At 39.1% G+C, this 26,213-nt stretch overlaps 1 protein-coding gene across 3 annotated transcripts in view; it reads right to left on the reverse strand.

The window, feature by feature from the left end:
- AASS (aminoadipate-semialdehyde synthase) overlaps window positions 1–25,360 on the reverse strand; it is a 28,070-nt gene extending 2,710 nt beyond the window's left edge. Inside the window, exons 1-23 of one of the 3 annotated variants that reach the window (XM_083859078.1) lie at window positions 25,281–25,360; window positions 23,237–23,457; window positions 21,984–22,160; window positions 21,250–21,334; window positions 20,457–20,524; window positions 20,197–20,343; window positions 19,150–19,228; window positions 18,937–19,064; window positions 18,624–18,772; window positions 17,335–17,457; window positions 17,073–17,184; window positions 16,498–16,557; window positions 16,311–16,378; window positions 12,459–12,580; window positions 9,661–9,790; window positions 8,683–8,793; window positions 7,303–7,411; window positions 6,778–6,918; window positions 4,724–4,891; window positions 2,509–2,604; window positions 1,038–1,153; window positions 774–862; window positions 266–442 (exon numbers count right to left, since the gene is read on the reverse strand). In XM_083859078.1, coding sequence (XP_083715204.1) covers window positions 266–442; window positions 774–862; window positions 1,038–1,153; window positions 2,509–2,604; window positions 4,724–4,891; window positions 6,778–6,918; window positions 7,303–7,411; window positions 8,683–8,793; window positions 9,661–9,790; window positions 12,459–12,580; window positions 16,311–16,378; window positions 16,498–16,557; window positions 17,073–17,184; window positions 17,335–17,457; window positions 18,624–18,772; window positions 18,937–19,064; window positions 19,150–19,228; window positions 20,197–20,343; window positions 20,457–20,524; window positions 21,250–21,334; window positions 21,984–22,160; window positions 23,237–23,449 — 2,668 coding nt within the window. In that variant the 5' untranslated portion in view covers window positions 23,450–23,457; window positions 25,281–25,360. Of the gene's footprint in view, window positions 1–265; window positions 443–773; window positions 863–1,037; window positions 1,154–2,508; window positions 2,605–4,723; window positions 4,892–6,777; window positions 6,919–7,302; window positions 7,412–8,682; window positions 8,794–9,660; window positions 9,791–12,458; window positions 12,581–16,310; window positions 16,379–16,497; window positions 16,558–17,072; window positions 17,185–17,334; window positions 17,458–18,623; window positions 18,773–18,936; window positions 19,065–19,149; window positions 19,229–20,196; window positions 20,344–20,456; window positions 20,525–21,249; window positions 21,335–21,983; window positions 22,161–23,236; window positions 23,962–25,280 lie in introns of those variants that run through there. The other 2 variants (XM_083859077.1, XM_083859079.1) reach the window with 2 other exon arrangements.
- Between the last annotated feature and the right edge of the window lie 853 nt (window positions 25,361–26,213).

Consider the following 26,213-nt stretch of genomic DNA (forward strand, 5'->3'; position numbering starts at 1 on the left):
AAAGGTTTTCTCTGCACTAGTGTAACATTTAATCTTAAATTACTTAAAAATTTTCATGGATTAAGCAGTAAACTAAGAGTTGTCACTGAACATCTGAACATCCAAACATGCAGATTAAAAATTCCTGTAAAGAACACAGGAAGAGTCTGACAAATTAAAACAAATACACATAAGTATACTTAATAAACACTATATATTTACTTTCTACAGGCAGGAAGATCCAGAGGATTGAAATACTGTTACTGAAGTTGGAATAGCCACTTACCATCTAGAACCATTTTAGCAGCAATAGCTGTGGGGTATCCTACTGTTTTAGCCATTGCAGAATATCCTTTGTTATCCCCATAGACAACCAGATCAATAAATTTGTCTTCCAAATGGCCAGAAGGGTGCCTGAGACCTATTTCACTTCTCATAACAATCATATCTCTCTCTCCAGTGCCTAAGAGAAAAAGCACACAAACTATTCATTACTTGTATTTCAGTCATATCAAGATGAGGTTCCTGAAGAGCTTAGGCACTGCACATACACAGCACGTATATCAGGGAAGTGACTGAAGGCAAGGACTATTAAGGAGGACAGAATACTAAGATCAAACTGAAAGTATAACAGGGGAAGAAAAGGCTAAATTGGGGAAGTAAGGATCATCACAATACATTAAAAAACTATCATAAAGGTTTATTAATGAAGGTGAGGAAACTAATCCAATTAAGGCTTATAAAATATATTGCCTTGTTCCATTCAAACCCATGAAAAAGAATTTCACACATACCAAAGGGCAGCTTCATCTCCATGTGCTTTGCAAGAGCCCCAACAATGGAATCTGCTTCTGGAACCAGTTCATCGCCCAATAAACCTAACCTGGCAGAAGAAATGAGGAAGACTTACACCATTGCCTATCAGCGATTTCATCTCAGTTTTTTAATTTCCAGTTGTTTATCATATCAGTTTAACAGTCTCAGCATGAACCAAAATGGCTAGAATTGCAAACATTTCCTTTTTTATTTTTAAACTTTCAAAATCATTGGAACATTACCATTCCACCGCTTCCAGCTGACTTTTGTCCTTCTCCAGTTTGCTAAATACAGCCTCTTTTAGAACATGGGGCTCAGCAGGTGACTTAATTCCCACCAGTTTGCACATGAGCTCTTTCTGTTTGGAAATAAAAAAAGGGTCATGAAGGCCTGACATCTGTTCCCACTCCATCTCAATCAAGGTTTTGAGAACCAGCTACTCCACTAAGATCAGTTAAAATCCACAACTTCTAAGAAGACAGCTTATGTGTACTGGGAGAGTGAAAAAGTTTGAGAATTTTAATCCTGTGAGTATTACCAAAGAGACTTTTCATGATACTTGTGTACATCTGAAGACCATTTTGTGCCACCTAGATGCTAATTATTGCTTGCTTCATTCACAGCAAGGTGGATAATAAAAAGAACTATGAGCAAGATACGAAATAAGCAAGAACTGCAGAGTCTACAAGCTCAGGTTAGCCCATCTCTTCTACTTCACTGGCAGTGTCGATAAAGGGAAGGTACCAAGGTGTAAAAGCATCACTAAAAAAAAAATGCTTGCAGTGAGAATAATAAATTTATAGCTATTTTTACAGATTACATAACACTATATACTTATTCGTTGAGGCTAGAACTGGAAATTCCAGACATTTTTACAAAGAAAACTGGAAAATATCAACCCTAAAACTGAAAGTAGGAAAAAAAAAAAAAAAAAAAAAAAAAAAAGGTAATTCCCATATGGCCACCCAAAAACTCCTTGAGTGTGCTCATCTTCCCAATCCTATATGTTAGTCAAGAGACAAGCAAGACTGTGGACTCTTCACCTTCTGCTTTCATGGTTTTGGTTCTTGGTTCTGAGAACACTCAAGACATTTTCAACTCTCTTCACCCCAAATTGAAATATGAAATACTCTGTTTGTCCCTGTTACCCTGAAGACAATGAAAATGTTGATTGTCAAATGTAACAGCAGCACATCAGGGTCACATCTTGGCTGAGATAAAGATGAAGTAAGGCACCCAAGATCAAGACAGAAAAGCAGAATAACAGAAGACAAAAAAAAAGCTTCTACAGAATTTCAGTAGACAATATTTAATATACTCCTTTATGTACAATCTCTTACTTCTGGATGCCCTAAAAATGCTTTTACACTGAAGATCATGAGCCAGCAACAATATGGACATGGAAGACTTGGAGGACTGAAGACTAGACTGTGACTCACAAAAAACATAGGACAATTCAAAAAATACAGCCATGCCATTGTCTAGCTGAGAGGCCTGAAAGCCTCCAATGTCAGACACTGCAGAATCTATCAGGGAACCTCTTCCAGCACCTTATTCTATTCCTGCTGAAGAAAGTCTTCCTACGTTCCATGAAAAAAAATCAAAGATCAGGATGCAATACAAGATTCTCATTGCTAAGTACACCCAAGTCTAGCAATAAGAAAAGCATCAATAAAACAGAGGAAAGGAGGCAGAGTAAGCAGAGTAACTCACCCAGGTTAGAGGTGGCGTAGTTGAGCTTAGCAAAGGATTAGGATCTGGGTTAATTAATCCTAGTTTTACAAAGCCCCTCATAGTTCTGGAGTATCCCTGAAATAAAAGAATAACACTATTAAATATATTCATCACTTGAAACTGAAGTGCTTGTCGTTGGTTTGAATGTAGTGATAGAAATAACCGTGGCAGTTAGGTATTATTTTGGGAAGTCAGCCACAATAACCTGATGCCAGTGAGGTTACTACAACAGAGTAGTGTCTTCCCCAGCCCCTCTCCACCCCTTCCCCACCTTTCAATATCCTTTTTAATGGCTTATTCTGTCATCAATACTTCCCTGGCAAGCACCATTGGTTGCTGAGATCAAAGGGCTCAGCTGGCCAGCTCCCAGCCCATCACAGGGTTATATCAGCCAGCTGGACCATAAACAAACTACTGAATACACAGAACACAAGACAGAACTCTGCTCACCCAGTTTCACACCACTGGGATTGTGTGGACATCACAAAGGCTGCTTTTAAAGATAAAAATCCTGTGTGCTTATTTCTCATCTTCAAGAACATCAGACAGACAAAGCAGTAGAATAGTTTAAAAGGAACTGCAGAGGTTGCATCAGGCTGCACAATAAAAGAAGTCTCAACTGATTTCTGCTTACTTTTTTTGTATCCCATTAACATTCCCACACAGCTGCTGGATACCTGAGAGCACTTACATGACAAGAAACATTAAAAAAGCAGAATGGAGGAAAAAAAAACCCTGAAAGAAGACTAATTAAATTAGAAGTCATTTCCACAAGCACCAGGTTATCAGCTCAGATGGCCTTGCAGTGAGATCCTTCTGTGTGACACCTCTTTTTAAACTAATTCCATTAGCTATCTAAACTTAATCTCTAAAAGGCACTTTTAGGAGATGACTGCCTCCTCAGTGAACAGATTGGTTTCTGCTCTGCAGCACAGAAGCACGTGCAAAGGGCCAACACTAACTTCTGTCCTGCTCAGCACTCTGTGCTGGTATGTCAGTACCATGCAGGTATGGCAAACCCTTCTCCACAGCCCTACCAACATCAGCCCAGCCCAGAGTGCTGGCCTTGCTTGTGGGGGTTAAGAAAGCAGCACTAACCACAGAACCAGGATTCTTGAAGCACACTGACAACAACCTGGCATGTCACCCTGACAGTTTTGCAGTTCCTTGTGCTAGCACATACAAAAGAAGTTTTACCAGGCACCAAATGGAAGAATAGATACTGTCATATTAGGAATTCATGATGAGATAGATGCCTCCCAAATAGTTTTACCTTCTGAAAAGGAGATTGTATCTAGAGTGACCAAAAGAGAGCTATTAAAATTTATAACCCTCTTTCCCCCATATTGGCCTTCCATCTTCTTCCATGCCTTTATCTAAGCAAGCCTCCCTCCCTCAAAAAATCCTGTTGTATTGCAACAGAGGAATTAAGACAAAAAGGAGATACACCTTCCTCAGGGTATGGACAAATAACAGTAACTTAAAACCTCACATAAACCTTAAAAGACATAATACAACATCCACTGAAAATTTTTAAAACCTTCAATATGGTTTCAGGTTTATTCCTTCTTAATGTATATTGACCAAAAAAATTTTAAAAAAGAAAATCTGAAAGAAAAAATATTTTGTTTTGATTTTGCTTTGGACATCTGACAAATGAAAGGAAAGGGCCTGATCAGCTAGAAGGAAAACACATTTCTCTCTTAACATTTTACTTAGCTGATCAAAAAAACCTTATCAAGTTTATGATTTCTAGTTACTTAATGAAAAACTTTCTCAGCTTGATAGAAAATCATAACTTTCTGTAATATTTTTACATTATGTTTTCCATGGGAATGTAAGAAAACAGAATTATTTAATTTCTTAAATCTTCTATTGATTGGCCACTAGATACAGAGTCATAATAAAAAGAGGAAACACAGACTATGCAAGACAACTGACCAACTGTCTAAAACAAATAAAACTGTTTTTCCATTTTGCAACAAATACCTATTAAATACAGCAGGTAAAGCTACATTAAAAAAAAATGAGACAACTGCTTTCAGTTGTCTCTCAGCTGGGGTAACAGGGAATAAAATAAAATACCAAGTGCAAGCATATAAAAGGCTGAGTTTTAAATACACGGTTTTCTTGAAATTATAACATTATCTCTTGAGGAAAACAATAATTACCAATAATAACACCAACAACTTACTTCGTATCTTAAGGTGCCTCTCAGTAAAGTGCGAGCTGTCTGAATACCATATGGCTCAGCATATTTTGTACTGTCTCTGTTAGGAAAACCTTCAAGGTTTAATCCTGGGAAAAAATCCATTGGAGTAACAGAATCCAGTAAAGCTCCTCCAGGTGGAATATTCATAATCTAAAGTTTGTGAAAGAACAGCAAATATTATTTTGGTGCAGTCGTATGCAACTTATTTTAGAGCAGAAAAGACAAAGTATGCTCAAAACCAGGAAAAACATGTTTGGTGTTCCAAGTGCAAACAAAGCCCCAATCTAAATAAAGCAGTTGCCCAAGCCATTTAATCGTATCCAGTGCAGGAAAAGCATGCAATGTCCCAGTCATTACTAATCAAAGGACTAAAACAAGCCATGTTCTTCTCAAACACACAGTTAATGCCTGCTGCACTTATATTAAAATGGCAGGTTTCCATTTCACTTACATTAATGTCATTTTGGAGCATGTCCCTAACTACACCAGTGTGATGGGAGATTCAACCCTGCTTTTTGATCAAATAATTTATTATCTTGTTTAGGTTTTGTTTGGTGTTTTTTATATGGCGGAGAAGGCAGATATAAACAGAATGATCAATGTTTGTTGCTTTTTTTTTTAATATTAAAATAAATCAAGTGATATCACATGGATGTAAACTTAGTACCCATGTGTATCTTTACTTGAAGCTATAAAGTGCCATGGAAGGAAAACAAAAAAAAATGGGTGACTAATTCTCTTACCAACCCCAACCACAGCCTTGAACCCTGCTTCCTTCAAGCAGCTAAAGCCCAGATCTGCTATGCACCATCAATACAACCTTGCTTTCTGACTTCTGAGCAAAGGAACAAGGTTTACTTATAGAAGAAATACTAAAGCAGCGAAGCCTGCAGCAAAGCTGCAAGATCTTGTTGTGTTTGCCAGGCAAGACAGGTGTGCGAAAGAATCCTACACAATGGTCATAAGTAAAGACATAAGTATTTAATGGCAAGGAGGAAAAATTGCAGAATTTACTCACAAGCTCATCTAGTGCTCTCATAATGACTCATCATAATGACTCATTAGATCATATCCATGATCTAATTTTTCCAAGCAATGGGTGAACCAGATCAGAATTAAATCAGAAATATTACAACATTTTCCAAGAACCCTTTTCTGAAGTTCTGAAAATTCATTGCTTTTTAAATAATGTCCAACATACAATTCTCTGCTGAATTTCTCCTTTCTTACTTCCATAAGAACAGTAGAGCACCAGAATGTCATAAAACATAAATTATTTCAAAAGTACATTTCTAAGTTTTACAGTGTTTTAGGTAACTAAATGGTTATACAAGGCAGTTTCCTTGACAATTGCAGTAACTACTCTGAGCAAGTGACAGTGGAAATAGATAGTGCTGGAAAGCAGAAATGTGATAATGGCTCTCAATAGCTTTGCACAAATCAATTACAATGTTTACATAAAACAGAGGCAGTGACATTTGTGAGGTTAAGTCTAATGACTCCTGCACAAAAAGCAAAACAGAGCTTCTATAAAATGGACCAAAAAGCATTTCACAAAACCCACTCATTGGGTTATTGCTATTACACATTGCACCAAAAGAAAAAGGAATCAAGAGTTCTACTATGCATTGTGCAAATACAAAATGAAGCTGTTCGATTTATGAACACAACTAGATAGAAAAGCATTCTCACCTTTGTTTCACAGGGCTAAAGACAGGGCAATTATTTAGCAAAAGCAACACCCAACAGGAATGGAAGTTGAACCCAGAAAAAGCAACTTCAATCTAGTGCTTTAGTCTTTAGAACAAATTCCTTCCTGGCAATCAGTGTCCACATAGTAAGTAAGAATTTAGCTGGCAGCAGCTTGGTATCATTACGCTCCAAACATAGGAGTAAGTGATTAATGCAACTGGCTTATGCAACTGATGGCCATTGGCTTGAAAGTAAACACAGCATCTTAAAAGTCCCAATTCCTCCCTCAGCCAAATACCATGCATTTTGTCTGGTTTTAAATGAAAATTTTCCCATTACTTCACCTCTCCATCTTTTAAATACGTAGCAGACTGGACTGTATTCAGCAACACTCCTAGTGGACTCCAGCTGAACTTGTATCTCAGAGGATTGTCAGAGTGCTCTGGAGCTGGTAGGCCACCACAGAAAGAAGTGTACGATATAACCTGTCAGATTTATCCACAGGAAAGAAATGATGAATACAGATCAGGATGCACAGAGATCTACCCTGCAGAATCCTCATCAGTTCTTAAAATTTCTGTTTCTTTTATCCCCCAAATGGGCCAGATCAGAAGGATCTCCAGTGGGGAGGGGAAAACTGCAGGCACTGCCTGTAAAGGAGAGGAAACCAAAAGATAGGATGGGGCAAGGCCATCTTAGTTGATGGTCTCACCAAGAGAATTAGTAGCTATGAAATTCAAAGCATCAGAAGAAGTAAAATGTCCAGAGTCTGTTACACATCAGTGACACACTCAAAACCCAAACGGTGTTAAAAGAACAACTTTAGTAATGTGCTCTTGGCAGAACTAAGCCCTACCCGCTACCCTTACCGTAGCACCAACTTCCTTCGCCTTGTCAATACATTCCATCGCCAACATGTGATCAAGACCAGGATCCAAGCCCATTTCACTGATAACTGTAATACCAGCAGCTTCTACGCTAAAAATAACAGAAATACAGAGCCATCAGAATGTTCATTATTACTGCCCTTTTATTCTGCAAATCTTTCCAATCTGCCCAGTGAACTTTCTCCAACATGGTAAATTCTGGGCTCTGTCTGCAGCTTGTGGAAACAAAGAAACGAAAGCAAGTATTAAACCCTGAAAAGTGACAACCATTTAAGAGCCTTCTAACATTTGTTGCTCTTACTTCTCTGCACCAAGGTGCTGGTAAAAAAAATTTCTACCAGCCACATATTCCACAATCTCCTGGACAGTGGTATAATACAGGAAGGTAGTAATGCAGAGGGCAGCACAAAGCTAGTCATAATTGCCCTAAAAAGCTCCTACAAGGAAGAGAGATTAAAAGGCCTGCTTTCCAAAATTACAAGTATTTGGGTTTTTTTCCTAATAGTTGCCTAAAGTCCTAGAGGATTTCACTTATCACCACAAACTGAGGATTTATTTTATTTTCAAAATCTGTCCGTTTTGACAAGTGAGAAGTGCTCTTTTTAATTTTTTTTTCCCTGAGAGCATGCTATATTCTCAATAAGAATGATAGGAGAGGCCCCTAAATATCCCTCACTTTCTGCAACGCTGATTCTCTATTAGTCTAGCTTTTTGGTTTTATCTTTTGCAAAGACACAGCATGTACAATTCTTCATGTGAATGCACTTCAGATTTTCCAGTACTGTGACTCAGAGGAGCACCTAGATGAAGCTCCATGCTCAAAACAACTTCCAAGCATATAGGAAGTAGGACAACAGAAATATTAGAGTAGTTAGAGTCATTGCCAATTTGAAAATTATACAGTAGGCATATCCAAAAGATCACGAAGGAGGAGATTACTGTAGGTACAATAAGCCAAGAATGAGTTTTTATTGAGGGAAAGCAAAGGATGACAAACAAGCTTGCTGATAGAATAAGACAGCACAGCTACCCAGCTTGAATATCAGCCTGGCTCAAACATCTTAACAGGTCTGAGGGAAGAGAAGAAGGCACATTAACATGACATAGGATGATGCAAGCAGAAAAATGCATTCCATTATTTAGAGCATTAATCTAAGCAGGCTGAGGTATGCACTCATTGCTCCACTCTGCAACATGGAGCTTTGGGAAAGTTACTTGGTTCTCCATCACAGAAAGAGAAGCAGAAAGAATTCTGAAAGCAGTAATTTACAGTAAGTGTTGCAGGTGTAACAGACTGCAAAATATACAGATAACACACTAAATAAGTAAGCAACACCAGGGAGATGCTACTTTCACACCTACCTCTCCTGAAGTTCTTTCATGGCTGGTGTTAAGTAGCTGGCTGTTACCAAGTTCACTTTGTTGTCAATACATTTCTTAGCAACAAAAGGATGTGCTGAATAAGGCAGCAAACTACAAATGAAGAAGAATCATGCAACATCAAAATTCAACCAGTTACTTATCCTGTCACTGGAAAGACACTCAAATGTTTTTTGAATGCCTACAAAATAGCTCAAGTAATAGCTCATAAAAATAGTCATACCTGCGTTGCCCTGAGCAGTTCCATACCTATGAAAGTGAAACACTACCCTGTCAGGACAGCATTGTTGTATGCACTCAGAACAGGGCACTGAACAATAGTGGAGTCATTCTTGAGACATCATCTTTTGTCACACTTCTCTGTAAACCACAAACCACTGACCTCTTTCCAAAGACATCTTCTACAGGCATGCTGGAGGTTTAGAAGATGGAAAACTGCAAAACCGTCCTTGAGAAAGCTTGCATTACAAAGATCTTGGTGAACTACTTTGTGAAAAGCCCACTCTACAAGGAATGGAAGCCACATTCATGACACCCCGTGGCAAAACAAACAAAATGGCAACGACTATGAAGTTCCTTCCCTATATCAATAACTGGAATGAATTCCTTCTTAATAAGATATTCAGAAGAAATTACCAAGATATCAGAATTCTGCCTCCTCTTGTGAACAAGAAAATTTGACCCCAGGGACATATAAGCCTGTGGAAGCAACTGGCCCTTCACATTAACAAGTGAGTCCACTTAACTGGTGAATGGTTCTGAAGAAGTCAAAACCCCTTTTAAAATTCTGATGCCCCATCACATGAGAAGGCAGCAGCCATACATACTTACATAGACAAACAGGACTCCACATCTTGGCCATTAAAAAAAGGTCTATGTGTTGATTTAAGTCAATTGACTAGGAGAAAAAATCAGCATGACTTAGGGTTGAGCCTATCATGTTTTACACAGAAATCTGACCTGATCACAAGGTTGTGCTTTTTCACCAAAGAGGACAGCTTTTCCTCATGCTTAAGGACATCCATATGAACTGGAGTAACATTTCTGTATTTCTTTGTCAGCTGTTCAAGTTGCTCCTTCATGACAGATACTGTTTTAAAAGTAAAACAATAAACCACTATAGTTAGAACAGTTAGAACTATAATGCAGTAGTTAGAACTAACTAATGTACTGTTAGAACTACAGATGAAGCTAAGTCCAAAGCACACCCGATGTATAATTGTGCCATATTTCCCAAAGAGAAACAAATGCATGCATGTTTTCCTTCACTAAGAGGAAAGATTTCCTTCACTAACAGAAGTGTTTTCCTTCACTTCACTTTCCTTTTAGTTGAAGAAAAATCAGGTGTGGGAATTCACGAGAGTGAGACAGACTTAATTAGCATATCTAGTCTGGTGACTAGGATGCCATGGCAAGGACAAACAGAACTTTGAGCTTATGAGAAGACGGGATTAAAAACCTGCTTAAAGAAGAAGATTCAATCAACCCCCTACGATGAAGATGTTGTAAAATGCATGAGTTGTTTGTAAGATCTTTTAACCTAATTATTGTAGTAGAAATTATTAACCTTACTAAAATGGTATATAAGTTCTTGGAAAACCTGAGTAAAATCAAATTCTGATCATGAATCAGTCTTTCCGTCTCTCCTTCAATCGCCGATAATCAGGCATTTAGTAAACAAACATGTTCCGGAAAACTTACTCAATCCCTCATTCCACATGTTTAAAATTAAACATTTTGAAACTCTCTTTCAATACACTTTAAAAGAATTCCTATTTACAGTCAAAAACAGGTTAATAGCTTAAAGTAAAAACCAATTCACATTAATCACCGTTTTTAAAATGACAAATATAGAAACATTAAGCTTTAGCTTAGGTCAAGTGTGAGTAAAAGGTTCAAACTGACTACTTCTAATATTCACATACGGCTTAGTCCTCCCAATCCCAAATACCATATTGTAACTAAATGGGATAAACCCAGTCTCTGCCTGCCTTCACTTAACTACCATTATAAAGAAAGCAGAACTGAAAGAGATCCACAATAACACCACCAGTATTTGCCACCTCTGACTGGTTTCCCACTCCAGCTCACCATACTGCCAGCACAAGCCAGAGGAAAAAAAAAAAAAAAAGGAGTGGCCAGAGAAGACAGTACATGGGGCACAGGCATCTGGGAAATTAAAAGGCACCAGCACTTACCATTAAAATGAAAGCAGAACTGAAAAAGAGAACCACAATAACACACAACCAGTATCTGCTATCTGACTAATTTCCTTTCCCAGCTCACCATGCTGCCAGCACAATCCAGAGAACACAACCAGGAAAAAGGAACAGTCAAAAGCAGCAGACAGGGCACAAGCTTATGAAGAATTAAAAGCATCTGTGCCTCTAAGTAAGGGCCTTTTTTCCTTATGGCCTTTCCACAGTCAGTGGGAAATAAACATTACCAGAAGATGATTCTCCATACCCTACAAATCAAATTGTGCTGAGGGAAAAGGGCTAGGCAAAATTATCTACAAACTCAAACTAAAAAAAGTTGATTACATGAAGGTTTCCCAATTAAAGTTTTTATCATCTGGATTTAAAGTCGTATAGCCTAACAGCAGCAAACCAGACACGGCATTGTGATGTGCATTTTGTGTTCTCTGCACCTACTCGCCTGCTGTCAAATATTAAACAAGTAATATACTCGTGTCTCTTTGCTTCTGTGCTATTTGTGAGCATGTGCTGTAGAAACTGCATGTTTTAAAGCTACCCAGATAAAGAGTTATGTTTGTTCAGTGCCTGGCAAAACAGATCTTCCAGTTCACCTGGTTTCCCTTCCTGCTACTGCACTGCAGGGAGTGGATGCAACCTCTGTAGTGACAAGGGGATGGGCATTGCACATTGCTGTAATCCTTCCCTATTCATACTACCTCAGGCAGTGCTCATAACAAGAGTGCAGCTTTCCTAGATTTTCCCTCCTCTTCCTAGTAAATCTTTTCCCAGGGGTTAAAAGTACTATGGGTATCACCATGAAAGGTAGCAAAAGCAGCCAAGTAGGAAAATAGCATGAAGGAAAAAAAAATCAAACCAGTAACAACAACAATCAACATCAATAAAACTGTAAGTTTTAAGGGAAACCACTTCCCAGCAAAGTATCTTTCAAAAGTATCTTTCAGGCAATTAGGCAATAGAGCCTGAGTTTTAAATCTGAAGTCCCAGAATCAGAGTAAAGTCATCATTAAAGGTACAGAAAAGGATTACTGAGATGCCTAGCCTGAAATGTGCTACAGATAAAACCAAAACATAGGAAAAAACAAGTAGGCACTTGGTGCTCATGGGAAAGTCAGGGTCTGAAGTTTTACCACCATGACATTCATTATAAGAAAAGCAGATACTTCATTTATACAGATGTCTATAAAAACATTTTCATATTCTTGTTGTGTGAGGCTGAAAACACAGCCAAACACCAACGAAGTGACTGACTAGCTACAAAATTCTGAGCCCAAAGCAGGTTAAAAGGAAAAATACTTCTAATTTCTCTACAGGTTACACATGCAAACAGTTACCTTTTAACATGGCTATGTCATTTTCAAATCAATTACATAAATTTAAAATTGTTCACAAAGCTACAAAATCCTTTTCTTATGCTGTGCATAATAGCAAAGATTTTCTTTATCTCTTCTCAGAACCACATCCATATATTATTTATGAGAAGGGTTCTGACACATGCTTCAGTAAGACATAATACTGAAATGAAAACAAATTCTTACATACCAACTGTGATGTCAGTGTTGGAATCTCTAGTGAGATATTCAAGCACAGGGCCGGAAACATAGCCAGATCCAAGCAATAAAACCCTCTTCTCATTGCTCATCTTCAGTGACTGAGCCTGTTCCCTAGAAGGTGTTACAGGCAAAATTAAAAATTACACAGAAGGAAACTGTAAGCTGCCAAGGTTTACAGAAGTATGTTTTACAAAATCTACAAATCAAAAGCTCTATTCAGACCAAGAGTCAAGCTCCTAGCTATCTGATCCAGGACTATCTAGTACTGCTTCCATTCTTCTGCTGCATAACGTCTAGATTCTTTCTTCTAACATGAACATGATCAAATCCATCAATATTCCCACTGCTCCGATTTCTTCTAGCTGTTCATCAAAACTTTCCACAGTTGTATTTTTCCCGATGGTCAAATTACTGTAACCTGACAACTTGAGGGCCACCAATGTTATGCTGGGCTGTCAGAAAGGGATTTCAGGCTCTACCTTGCTCCCTTTACACTACAGGCAATTGTTAAAAGACACAAACCCATGCTGGTGAAAGTGTATTTTGTGTAAATTACACTAGGTTTGTATCAATCCATCATACGAACATGATGGGCTATAAAAGTCAAATAAAAGTTAATGCCCAACCAAGAGATCATTGCAGACAACAACTCAGATTTGAAAACCATCAGTGTTTCAACCTAACTACTACTACTCTCATAAATAAATTTAGGTAGATCTCCTGTTGACTTTCAATATAAAATGTATTCACATCAGACTTTGCATTCCTTTCAACCAGAATAATCCACTCAAAAGTTGTTTAAATAGGGTCTCAGAAATACATAAATCATAGCAGGAATATACATTTTGATTTTTTATAATTATTTTTCCTTTTGGCTTAAATTTACATTAAGTTGTAAAATCAGGATTGTGAAACTGTCTAATGTATGACTACATAGATAAAAGTTATTTAGCAAAAGAAAAAATTCTTAAAACACTTCTTATTTTTGAAGAAAGCTGTTCACTGCCCTACTGTTTAATCTAATTAATAGAGATTGAGGTTTGGCTTTTCTTATCCCATACCCTGAACACAAATTTTAATAAGCAGATAGGACTTTTAAAGATACAGTCTCATGGGAATCTTCATAAGCATATAAGCAAGATCCTCAGTTACCTTTTCATCCACTAAGAATTTATACCAGCATTGCAGATTATGCCTCAGAAAGAATCCTGACCTTTTGCTGATAAGATGATGTCCTCTCTGCTGAAACCTGCTGACCTTAGAAGAAGACCAATCATATGTCTACTAAATAATAATTGGTTCAGATGTTTTTGAGGCTTCTCATGGCAGACAAGAGTCAATATTTTGGTTGTGGTTTTTTTCATTTCAAAAATGGCCATAACAATGATAGATGATGTAGAAGCCTACCAGAGCAATACCTAATAGCAAGACAAACAGAGCACTATTGCCCAACCTAGAGCATGGCAGGAAGTATCTGAGTACATTCAGGGGCACAAGGTCTCAAACAAAACAATTGAAAGACTACTCTGAGTGAAGAGAGTTAAATCAATACCAAATACATCTATATCATGTCTGGAGCGCATTCCAGCCTACTGTATCAGTACTGAAAAGCTTGAATTACTCTCCAAAATTTAAAATGTTCCATCCTCCTTTCCTCCTATTTCAGAGCCTTTTTTAAAAGTCATTCTTCTCAGATAATTAAATCTGAACTGATACATGTACCAATGTATCAACTCTCTAAATTATTACTACAGTTTGCTGTGAGTTTTGACCTTCATAAAAGTTTTATAGATTTGATTCTTTAAAAAAAAGATAAATCATGATTTAATACATTCACAGAAAGTCCCCTAAGCCCACCATGTCCTTTTATATTGCAAACCCAAGGACTTTCCTCCTCCTATCAGAATATCTTCTACAACTGTACTCTTACGGGCAGAGGAAGAGAAGAATTCGTCTCCACGCTTTAGGGAAAAGAAGTTGAAGGTAGCTTGGAGTGTTGATGAAGAAGAAATTCTTATATGAAAGCAAGCTGGATTTTGCAATCCAACTTGTCATATTTACTAAAAACTTTTCTAGTGTCTAGAATGAAGCCATACTTGAATCAAACACAGCAAGTTTACTCTAGGACAGGCAAAAACATGAGCTGCCAAATGACCCATCAAGTAAGAGAACAGAATCTACACAGCTCCAGATTATGCCTATTCTCTATAAATGAATTTAAATAACTCAGTTAAAAATAACATCTACATTGTTAATGTGATGTACCTTTGCAGCTGAGGGTGAGAAACTAGTAGGACTTAAGATGCAAGTAAGAGTACAAAGATGGAGATGAGTCTGTTTGTTAAATCTAATGGCACCCAAGACAGTTCAGTTCATACAGTCTGGCTGTCCTGTGAGATGTTCACAGACTTGAAGGAGTATTAGCAATTAGTCTAAATAGAACCCTCAAAAACTGAACTGGACATAGCACAATGCTTTTCTAGAGTGGAAACAAGCCACATAATTCCTATGGGGTCTGAACAAAAGTGTATCTCTATCTAAACCATCACACCCTAAGCAGTCAAGCCCTTCCTTCATTTGCATCACTTCTAAAGTTTGCAAAATTAAGAAGGGTATTGTTATCAATAACATCTAAGTGAGCAACACCAATGAGCAAATGAACATCGTATGAAGCACACAGATCTGCAGAAACATCAAAAATCTACCCCAAAAAAACCACCCTTGGAAATGAAGTCTCCAGATTCTCATGGTAGTTCACACAAGACCATGTAAGCGATTACGTGGGAAGCTAAAAAAAATCAGATCATTGCACTGTGTGAGGAATAAAAAAAAATTGTTATTGAGACAGCCTCTTGAGGGAATGTATCAAAGAGCACAGAACAAAAATCACTATGAACTGAAGGCTCTGAGTAGCAAATATAGCACATTACCTAGTGGGAAGAATTCACCTATAGTTCATCATGCACAAGTGCATAACCAGAAGTCCCAAAGTTCCCAAAGGAAATTGCAGGAGTTTGAGGTGCAGAAGTCAACACACTATGCTTTTAGTGCATATTGCATGCAGTGCTTATGGTCAGACCAATTTAAATTTTTATAAGATATACAGTGTAGCTGTCACTGACCATGAACATGAATCCACTTATTGTGAAATTAACATTTTTCATATGTAAATTATAGATGTTTGTTAATAGTAAGGGGGCAAGGGGAATGGAAGGCTTGTGCAGGTTATTTATACTTTTGTTTGCTTAATTCACTCTAGGCTACCACTGGTATATAACTGCTGTGAGAGGGTGTGGATGAAGTGGCAGCTGAAGCTGTGGGTGCATGAATATAACAAAAAGTCTGAGAGTCTCAGAGTCTCCTCAATACATCCAGTCACAGAACAATGCTACACAGCACAGCACTTGAGCCACACAAGAAGTAACTAGATTCAAGGAATATTCGAGAGCCTTTTGCTTTCAGCCATTCCTTTCAAATGACTGTATGTCACATCCATTTCAAAAGGGCAAGGAGTAACAGAGTAATACTAACATGTGTCTGTTTTCTGCCTCTGGTAAAACAGCTTTCATAATGCAAAAAGAGAAAAATGACCACTCTCTCAACTCCAGTGTAAGTTACTAACAACACTTAATTATTGATGTTAATAATTAATATTAGTGTTAACGATTTAGGCAATGTGCAGAAAGAAATAAGGAGATCGTCAGCCTAGAAGACATTTACACGCAGTGCAACATAGATTCCACCAAGACACAAGAATAAATGAATGTAAGAGGGGAGAGAGAATGCAGACAGGGTGGCTTTTTAAATCCTGAATCAAATAAACTTTAAGAACCTACATTACCTGCTCTCTCTCAGTTTCTGGATATATTGATACTTAGGTGTCAGTGAGCCATTGGATGCAATCACTGCCTGGAAATATATGAAACAGATTTTGAGGGCTTTATGTGTCTGTATGTTTCAAAGTAGGGGAAGACTACTTTGAAGACTACTTTGGCACTCAAAGATGAGTGCCAAATTCCAAAACTTACATCTCGAACAACAGATGAATATTTCTGTTTTTCAAGAGGTTCTGAGCCTTCTGATAACAGCTGTGGAAATAAGTAATTTCAAATCAGGTCGTTTTATTACCAAATATTTCTCAAAGTAAAACATTAAGATTTTAAGCAACATTTAAATGCATACAACAATACCAATCATTTGAAATACTTCTGGCTGCAATCAGTGTCTCTTGACTTCTGGAAAATACAGAAATTTAAACAGCAGCCTGACTGTGAGGGATTGTTGAGTGCTCAAGAAAATCAGATGTTTACATTTAGTCCAGGGTCCAGAAGCAATGAACAACCTGCCAGAGCCTGATTTCTGCCTACAGAAAGTCTTTTTGACAAACCCCTAAGACATCCAGGTCACTCATGTCTCATCCACATGTTTCCTTTTCAAAGGATTGCCTCAAGACTTCAAAAGCTTTTTTCTTTTTTTGAAGTACAAAGTCAGTTATGTTCTACAGCAGATTTCTTTTGAATGTACACAGGAGACCAGAAAAGCAACAAACAAGCAGACCAAACTCTGGGCTTTTTACCTTTCTGTCAGACACATAATATCTTACCATCTCTTCAATATAAGGGAAAAGCATGTCCCCAAAGTACTCTGTCGCTTCTATAGGAAGCTGAGCTGGCAGATTGTCAATGGAACACATAAGAATCCCTGAGCCTTCAACACTGAAAGAGAGAAAATAGCTCTTCTAAACTACTTCTTAGTACCTGAAAGGTACCACCTTTCAGAAGTGTTATAAATGCATGGTTTTTTCAATATAATGTTTCACTCTACGAGTTACAACAGAAAACAATAAAAAGTAAGGGTTCTCCCACCTGTCATGAGTAATATGCTGGTCAGCATCATACATGCAAAATGGGTTGTCAATTGTTGTACACTCAGTCATAAATTCTATAGATCCTCCAGTATCTGCTGAAATGTCACATATGGCCAGAAGTCTAAAGCAATTAAAATAAAAAAGACAGAAGAATAGAGCATTATACAATTTACTAAGAAACACAGGTATAAAAGGTCATAAGTGAACAGGAAATAGAAGAAATGTGAGAAGATCTATGTGACTTGTGGCCTTCCTCATCTCAACCAATTTAAAAGTCAACAAAAGACAAAAAATGGTACCCAGAAATAGAATGGAAATTTGGCCCTATTGTAGTTACCAGGTTTTCATTCACATCAACAGCACCTAATTTCATGAAAGACTGGCAGAATACATTCACCCATGATCTTTCTCTCCATGCCATGTGCTGCCAATACCTTTCATTCATTTTCCATCTACCAATGCCCTCAAGCTGTGCCTGTGCAGTCCTGCATGAACTTCCCAACCTAAAGGGAAGCAGAAAGAAGTGGCTGCCTCCTACCAGTTCACACATAGCAGGTGCAGGTGGAACAATTCATTAGCCTAATGCACAACCTCTGGCTCCACTGAAGGTTAACTCTTCAACTCTTTGTCACATGAGAGAAAGAAAGTTGTCAGGATCTGGCAGAGAAGGAATAAAGGCCTGATTCCTCACCAGGATATATTTTCATGGCTTCCTCAAATCTATGACAGGGCTATCAGAAAAAGGGTGGCTTCCACCCCCACGGAAGGAGACTAACCCTGACTAACCCTTGATTTGCACCCCACATTCTATCCTTAAAACTATTCAGGGCTGTGAAGCATTTCCACTATCCGCTGCAGAAATAAGAGGTGCTAAGAAACAGTTATTGAATCTGTACAAGGCAAATGACAGGGTAGGAAGAACTCTCCCTAAAACTCTGCTCAGGCGTAGGAACTTCTACCCACATTCGTGCAGCAGGTACATTCCCAGATATCACACTTTTGTTTGTATTGGATTCTGTATGAAGATCAGTGGCAGGACTACCTCTGCAGAAAAACCACTAATACGTGTTAATCATTTCTACTGTGATGTTTTAAAAAACTCCAAACTGTGAAAACAAGACTACAAAGCACAAAAGAACAAGAGCAAAATCAATAGGGCACTGTAAAACATGCAAGAGGAACAATGTAAAATAAACAATCATTTACTAGATACTGGGGTGAAACTGCCTAACATTACAAGATAATCATCATACTGCAAAATTGTTACAAGTGAAATGAGTGTCTTACCTGTGTGGTAATTCAGGACAGCCATCCATTGCACCAGCAGCAGATTTAATTGGCACCAGCAGCTTCTGAGCGTCCTGCCGACTCAGCAAGCGAGGGGTATTTTGTTCCCAGTATATGCCATTAATTAAACAAGTTGTGTAGGGTGCAACCTGCAAAGAACGTCACAGACCCTGATGTTTACACCTAGTACTTTAAGAAGCTGAAAGCACCTGGTCTAGCATTTTAAGTTAATGCTCTCTCAAATGATGAATATGCAAAATGTAGTAAGTACACTCTGGAAAACCTTTCATAAAAGAACAGAAGAGACGCTCACATCAATGTGAAAGCGGGAAATGTAATTTTCTGGATGTTTATCATAGTCTGCTGGATCATATTGTCCATCACGTTTCCTTACAAGATGGTGGTGACGACTTAACACTGTTCCATAGACTTTCCTGAGGTCTGAAGTTTAAAAAAAATAAAAATTAGCTCTTATACTTAGACAAAAAAGGTTTCAGTGTTTTTAATCACTATTGTCACTGCATACCTCCTGATCTGGAAACTTCCTTTAACTCATGTGGTTCCACAAATTCACATGGGAGAGCACTGAACATTTCTTGAGCACCCTGAAATCATGAAGACCATAAATATAATGTAAGACTGCTCATTTGGTGTTTGAAAACAGATATAAAATGCCACATACAATTTGACAGCCCTGCCAGAGAACATCTCCAGAGGTGTATATACTGCTTCACACATACCCCTGCTTACCCAAAACTAAGCTGCCTGGGTATTATGTGAAAGGAATTTACATCATTCCCTACTACTGCAGAATGCTTAAACCACAATCCAATGCCTTGTTCTTATTTCCAATGGCTGAGCTGGGAGGCCTCAACTCAGCCACAAGAGGGTTTCATTGCCACTCTGAGGAGCAGTTTCCCTTTAAGAAAGAACCCTGAAGCCACTTCTCATCAACCAAGCTGTTCTAAAGGCCAGAAACTACAAGATGACTTCCCCAATGAGCTGTGATCACAACCAAAAGATTTTCAGACACATCATCCTTTTGGCCAGAAAGAACACATTTATGCAGGCACTGATTTCACTATATAGCTGGAGCCTTGTTAAAAGATCTTTGTTGCCAAAACCAGTGGTAAGTCTTTTCCCTAAGTCACAGAAAATAGCCCTGAAGTCAAGCACTCATAAGCCAAGTCAAGGACATCCAGACATAAAAACTCAGCAGGTGTAAGAAAAAATAATTCTTTTCCTCATACTTTAATGGAGTGATTCATTTACCTTGTGAGCACAGATTCAACAGTGGGGAGAGAGTGGGATAGAAATTATATGGGTTGGAAAAGAGAGGAGCAGTAAGATTTAATCATGTTCATTGGTAAGAAGTTAGCACATCAGCTTGGTTAGGAATGATCTCATATTAAACATTTTAGTTTACAGTACTTAAAAATTGTTACTGGCAAGGGAAAACACAAAGTCCAAGCAAACAAAATGAACTCATCAACCCATTTAACCTGACAGAGATCAAATGCCAAGAATTTCTATTACCAATTATATAGCACTTCATCTTGATGACAATTCTTACCTTAGAAACATTACCAGTGCCCGTAAACACAAATGTTAAGGGCCCCACTGACTTTGGCATCAGTCCCAGTGAAATTTCATACCCGGCATCCCGTACTGCCTGCACAGCCTGACTGCTATTCCTGTAGTTATGTGCCATCCCAATGTGCTGAAATCAAAGGCACATAACCATCAAGATATTTTCAATATTCAAATACAGATAATTAGTAGATGCCAAAATCTTATTTAGCTAAAGAAAAATACATGCACACATACTCTTACCATGAAGGGAGTGTGATGACCCAGAGCTAAAAATCGTAAACCCAAGCCATGTAAGATGTTGATCATTCCTGTTATTAAAAAAAGAAAAAAAAAAAGAAAATTTCACCATCAGTCTTAATCACAAATAATGCACACTTAGAAACTGCAGAGACTGACTGAAGCCTCAAATCATCCCCGATACTTTTTCCCATGGTTTTATATTAATACATTACTTCTAAATAAAGTCTACATAAAACCAGAGAAGGAGAAATTTAATAGCAGTCCATGACCTTAAAATTGCTCTTGGCCCATTATGCATTTAGGCACCATTTAATATTCAGATATCCATTTATGAGGTGTATCCACATCACTGGATTCCAAAGAAGGAAATAAGAGTCTCCTGAAGAAAGTGTTGAAGTTCAGTAAAAAGAAATGAAAACCATGCCACACAAAAATCAGATTAAATCCATAACAGTGATAAACAGGTCTTGTTCAATCTCCAGGACTAACAGCAGCCTTTTTTATCAAAAGCCTATTCAGTTGATCTCTTTAGTCTGCTCCAGATAGTTCAGTGGACAAACAGGACTTCAAGACAACAACATAAAATATTAGACTTGTCAGGAATCCACATGACTATTTGACATGTCATCTCATGAAAGTAGGAGGCACAAACCAGAATGGAAAAAGGCTGTTAAAAGCAAGAATTACGCAGTTAAAAACACATCACAAGCCTCAACTTTCAGGAAGCACAGACAACCAGAAGTATTACAGGAAGTCACTTGTTGCAAGCCTGCCTTTACTTTATACACTATACCTGCTACACCAGCCCACTTTCCAAAGGCCACAACTCGCATTCCTTTATGATCAACCATTTTTTCATAGTCAAACAGTCGAATTTCCTGAAAATACACAGCAAACTGAGTATTAAAATTTTCGGTGAATGCAGTTGGTGGCACACTGCTCTCCCAGGAACTGCCTTTTTACACGCCTTTGTCATTCTTTGTGATAGAGTCTGACGGTTAATATAAAAAACATATCGTAACAAGATTTAAGTGTAAAAATAAAAACATAACAGTTGCACAGAATTCCTTGTTTGAAGGAGTCTCTGCACTGCCCATGCCCTCCTTGCACAGAGCTCCCCAATGTGCCACTCCAGCTGCTGCAGGCCCATTCACATCCTCTGCCAAGAGGCTGCTCATTTCTGTGTGAACTGGCTGCCTTCCTCTGCAATGGCCAATATGCACTCCAGCTTAGTAACTTCCCAACAACTCTTCATGCTCAGAGAGAAGGAGCCTCTCTTGAGCACACCATGCTCACAACTTATCTCCCTTATGCACACAAAGAGAGAAACACTGCAAACGCAAGATCCTCTGAGCAAGAAATACTCAGTTTAAGGAAAGGATACTGAAAATTGTCCTCGTTAGTCATCTACAAGTACATGTGCTGAAGTAACCATATTAGGCAGCAAGCTTTTGATCACACTTAAGCATTAAGTTCAGCTTCCACTCCATGTTTACTGACAATGACCTTCAATATGACATAATTTACCTGTCTTAAAATCTCATCCAAAAGAGGCATGTTTGCCTCTTGGGCTTTAATAGTGTGAGAGAAGAAGGCATAGTTCTTTTTAGGGATTAATTTGTCCTCTGGTGGTCTCTTCACACCTATTATCAGAGAAGCCTCAGAAATATCTTCTTGAATAATGGCACCTGCTTTGATGTACTCCTATGAAAGAGAGAAATCAAAGAAATTTTTTCTGTATTTTTTCTTATTCGGATCTCAGCATATTAGCAACTAGAACAGAGGAAAAATAAATAATTCTATCAAGCAGAAACAAGTTACTGCATGTGATACATTCACAAAATTCTTTGATAAAGAAGTATCAAGTATCAAATTGAACTACCACACTATTATCCTATTATATGAGGCCAAATTATAATTATGCGTTAGTAAAGTATCTCGTCTTAAATTTACACACTACAAAAAGAATATTTCAAGTATCCTGTAGTATTGCAATAATGAACAGTCCTTTGTAAGGCGTTCAAATACTTGGAAATAAGTTTAGAAAAATATATAATATTCAAAAATATGAAGACTGATGACATATGATTTTATAAAATTGTATAAGTGTGAGTCCAAGCTGAAGAGCAATTTCTAAGGAAATGCAGTTTACACAGTATGATCTGTGCTTTGATGAAAAAAGCACCATGCCTTAATTAAAAGGTGGTATGTGCAAGTAATCACTAATTCCCTACTTTTGTTTCAATTTTCATCTGTTTTCTCAGGTATTACTGCTGCTACAAAAACTGTAAAAGCTCTCTGTCCTGAAGCTCACAGCATTAAAGAAAAAAAACTCTCCTCATTTCACACGAGGAATGGGATTGAGGCAAGAGTGGAATTCACCAGATTAATCCTTCCTGTTCTTTTAAAAAATAGAGGGTGTTTTAGAGTTCTTGTCTTCTCACAAACAGAAGACAAAAACACCAACGTTAAAGGAATTCCCAAGCTTCTACTTCAAGAGAACCTAGAATTTCTAGGGAGAGTGATGACAGGAAATTAATAAAATGAAATTAATAAAAACTCCAAAAACCCACCACAGTGCCAATAATACATTAAAAGACTAATCAAACTACTCCTTTTCCTTTCTACTAGCACATGACTCCACATTTAGCAACAAAATTTACATATTTATGGGGGGTTTATATGTTTCCTCATGAAAGGCCTTTGAATATTATTTTTCCTCTACTATGGTTAACAACTGCACTATGATTTTGCTTGTGTCTCTCCAAATGGGACCTTACCTTTTCATGGATGGCTCTCCGGTTTGATGGCTGCACCAAGACCTTGTATCCCATCTTTGTCAACTCCTTAACATGCTTTGGTGCTAGAGGTGCTCTTCTTTCCCAGGCATTGACATCTTCCCTCCTGATTGCCAGCACAGACTTACGATGATGCCAACACTTTGCATGGTGGAACACACACCTACCATTTGTGTGACTAAAGGCTCGGAGCATGGTAATGCCTAATGGCAGCAAAGACAAAGTAATAAAACAATACAGGTACGTGTACAATTCAGACATTGTTTGTGCAAAAGTTCTGGTCTCCTTTAGCATCTGCTGTAAAACACAAATCAGATACTTCATACACTAGTTACACCCTGCTTTTTTGAGAAATGAATTCAATTTCAGTGAATTTTGTTGCATCTAGGTCTGATAAGATGTCCTTAGAGACAAATTTTCAATTTTAATAATTGTTTTGATTACTGTAAAGGAATGCTTTTTATGCAGCTAGTTTGTAATTACAAGGCTTAACAAGAATTCTGGAAACTTAAATTTTCCAATTATACTCATTTGCCACAATAAACCATGCAAAGACCATCAAAACTTGCATCAAGAGCAGTCACAAGTACCAAACACACAGAAAGAAAGCAGAACACAGGCTGTATGGCAAGCAGTTGATTAAAAGAGAAAGCCCACTACTAAGTATTTCTACACAACTAATTCTTATAAGGGCCAAAAATAGAAGATAAGGTCAAGACCTTAACTACTGAGTTGCAGTCAGCTTATGTGTGATCAGGAACAATAGGTTTTTGCCCTAATATGAATTTTCTGCAAAATGGAAAAGCTTCACTAGAACAGATTCCCACTGCAGAGGAAAACTCCTTTATTTTCTATCTTGTCCTCTTCACTCCTAGTGAAGCCTACATGCCACTGCTTATTTCTGCAGGGACACTGCCAGGTCCAGCATCAGTATCCAGGAGCCTAAGGCCTTCAGATACCTATGCAATTAAAAGATGTGAATCTCAGAGACAGGCTTCAAGAATGTGAACTTTGTTTCCAACACAATTTTAACTGATAATACATGAATCTCTGTATCTGAATCATTTGGAAAATCCTGTTTGTCCTCATGCCTGTAACTTGTAAAATGTCTACACACCTAAAGAATTCAGAAACTCCAGGCTTGCTGAAACAGAGGGACCAGCACACAAAGGATGGCATGAAGGGATGGACACAATCATCTACAACAGCTTCAAGTGTGGTCTTCCTACCGTGGCTACGTTTTCCCACCAGCAAAGGTTACTGTACTGAAGTTGGAGGTATTTTGTGACACTTCTCTTCAGCATGCTAAGAGGGTTCTCAAAGAGTATAATGATCCCTCTCAAAAACCAGGAAGCCTTGTCACACCATGTCACTATCTCTGCACACTAAAACGTAACCATGAAAGCAGTTTGTACTAAAACGCTGCATCTCATACCCAAGCCTGGAGGGAAGCAAATTTCCCTCACACAGAGGACTTGCACAAGGAGAGAGGCGACGGCTTCCAGCGGGAGCGCCCTGCCCTGCCCTGCCCTGCCCTGGGATCGCGGGTGTCCGGCCAGGGAACAAACACTCGGGTGACCTCTGGCAGGCCAGCAGCTCGTCCGCATGCCTCTCTGTGTGTGCTCAGGCTCAGCCACAGCGATATCCATATCCCGTTGTAAAAGTGAAACTAACTTCAGCATTCCAAGCCTGCGGCGCCGGGAACCCTCCCCGGCCTCCCCAGCAGGTCGAGTGACCGCAGGGCCGCCCCCCGCCCCGCGCCGGTCCCTCCTCGCCGCTGCTGGGAGCGGCTCACAGCACCCCGAGCATCACCGCGGCCGAGACGGTGCCAAGCAGCACGGGCAGCGGCCTCCCGCCAGCGGGGCGCGGGAGGGGAAATAAATCCCGGGAGAGCGGCAGGGAAGGGCAGAGGGGCGGCGGCGAGCGGGGGGAGAAGCGGAGCGAGCGGGAGGCGCCTTGGCCGGAGGGCAGCGGGCACCGGGCAGCGCTCCCCGACAGCCGGAGCGCCGGGCAGCGCCGTTCCTACCTGGAGCAGCGGGCGGCGGGAGGCACGGCGTGAGCCCCGGCCCCTCCTCCGGCCGATGTCCGGCCGAGCCGCCGCCCCGCGCCGCAGCCAACCCCGAGGCGGGCGCGGGATACACCTCCCTGCCCGCCAATGGCCGGCGCTTCGGGGAAATGCCGGGACAGCTGTTTATGGGAACTGAGCAGGAAACATCCCGGCAACCCAGCGGGGCATGATAGGAGGAGGCTCCTGCGTGAACTTAATGCTGGCCGGAGAGGACAGGATTTCCTTTGCCAAGAGCTGTTGGCTGTGAACATTCCTTGGGAGTTTGGAACCTTTACGAGGCCACAAGCCTTTCCAAGAACGTGTTACAGAGATAACATCCGTGTCCCTGTGTCGCCTCCTGTGCTGCGTGTTCTGCTTTGGCCACGAGCCAAATCCTTAGAGCACTCTACTCAAAAGTTGAGGGCTGTTTCCAAAGTTGCAGTGTAATTTGAAACACTGACTTAAAAACGTGTTGAAAGCTTTGAGCAAACTGGGATTTTCCAGGGTGAGCCTCCTTCAGCTTTTTACATTGGAAGAGACTATCCGTGAATGACCTTGTAAGTGAATGGTCTCATATCTGAGCCATCCCTGAATGCCCCAACTACTGTGATGGAGGTTACTTTTCTTCTTTTTTTTTAAGTTCCCACCATCTTTTGTGAGGCCCTTGACATGATCAACTCCTGTACATGAGAAGGAAATGATTGATTCCTAATTATAGAGTGTTGCTTGGATATATGCAGGGTTGAAGCTCTGCTCAGCTCTGCAAACACAGAACTGGATTTTACAAAACAGTGGCTAAAACCTTTTTTTCTTTTAGTTTAGTTAAAGCATTTCATTTTCAACATATTTCTGTTTGCAAGAACTTTTAGAGATTCCTTCATGTGTACAGAAGAGACACTTCAGTTTTAGCTA

The sequence above is a fragment of the Zosterops lateralis genome, assembly GCF_965231275.1.
Source record: "Zosterops lateralis genome assembly, chromosome: 4".
Taxonomy (NCBI): domain Eukaryota; kingdom Metazoa; phylum Chordata; class Aves; order Passeriformes; family Zosteropidae; genus Zosterops; species Zosterops lateralis.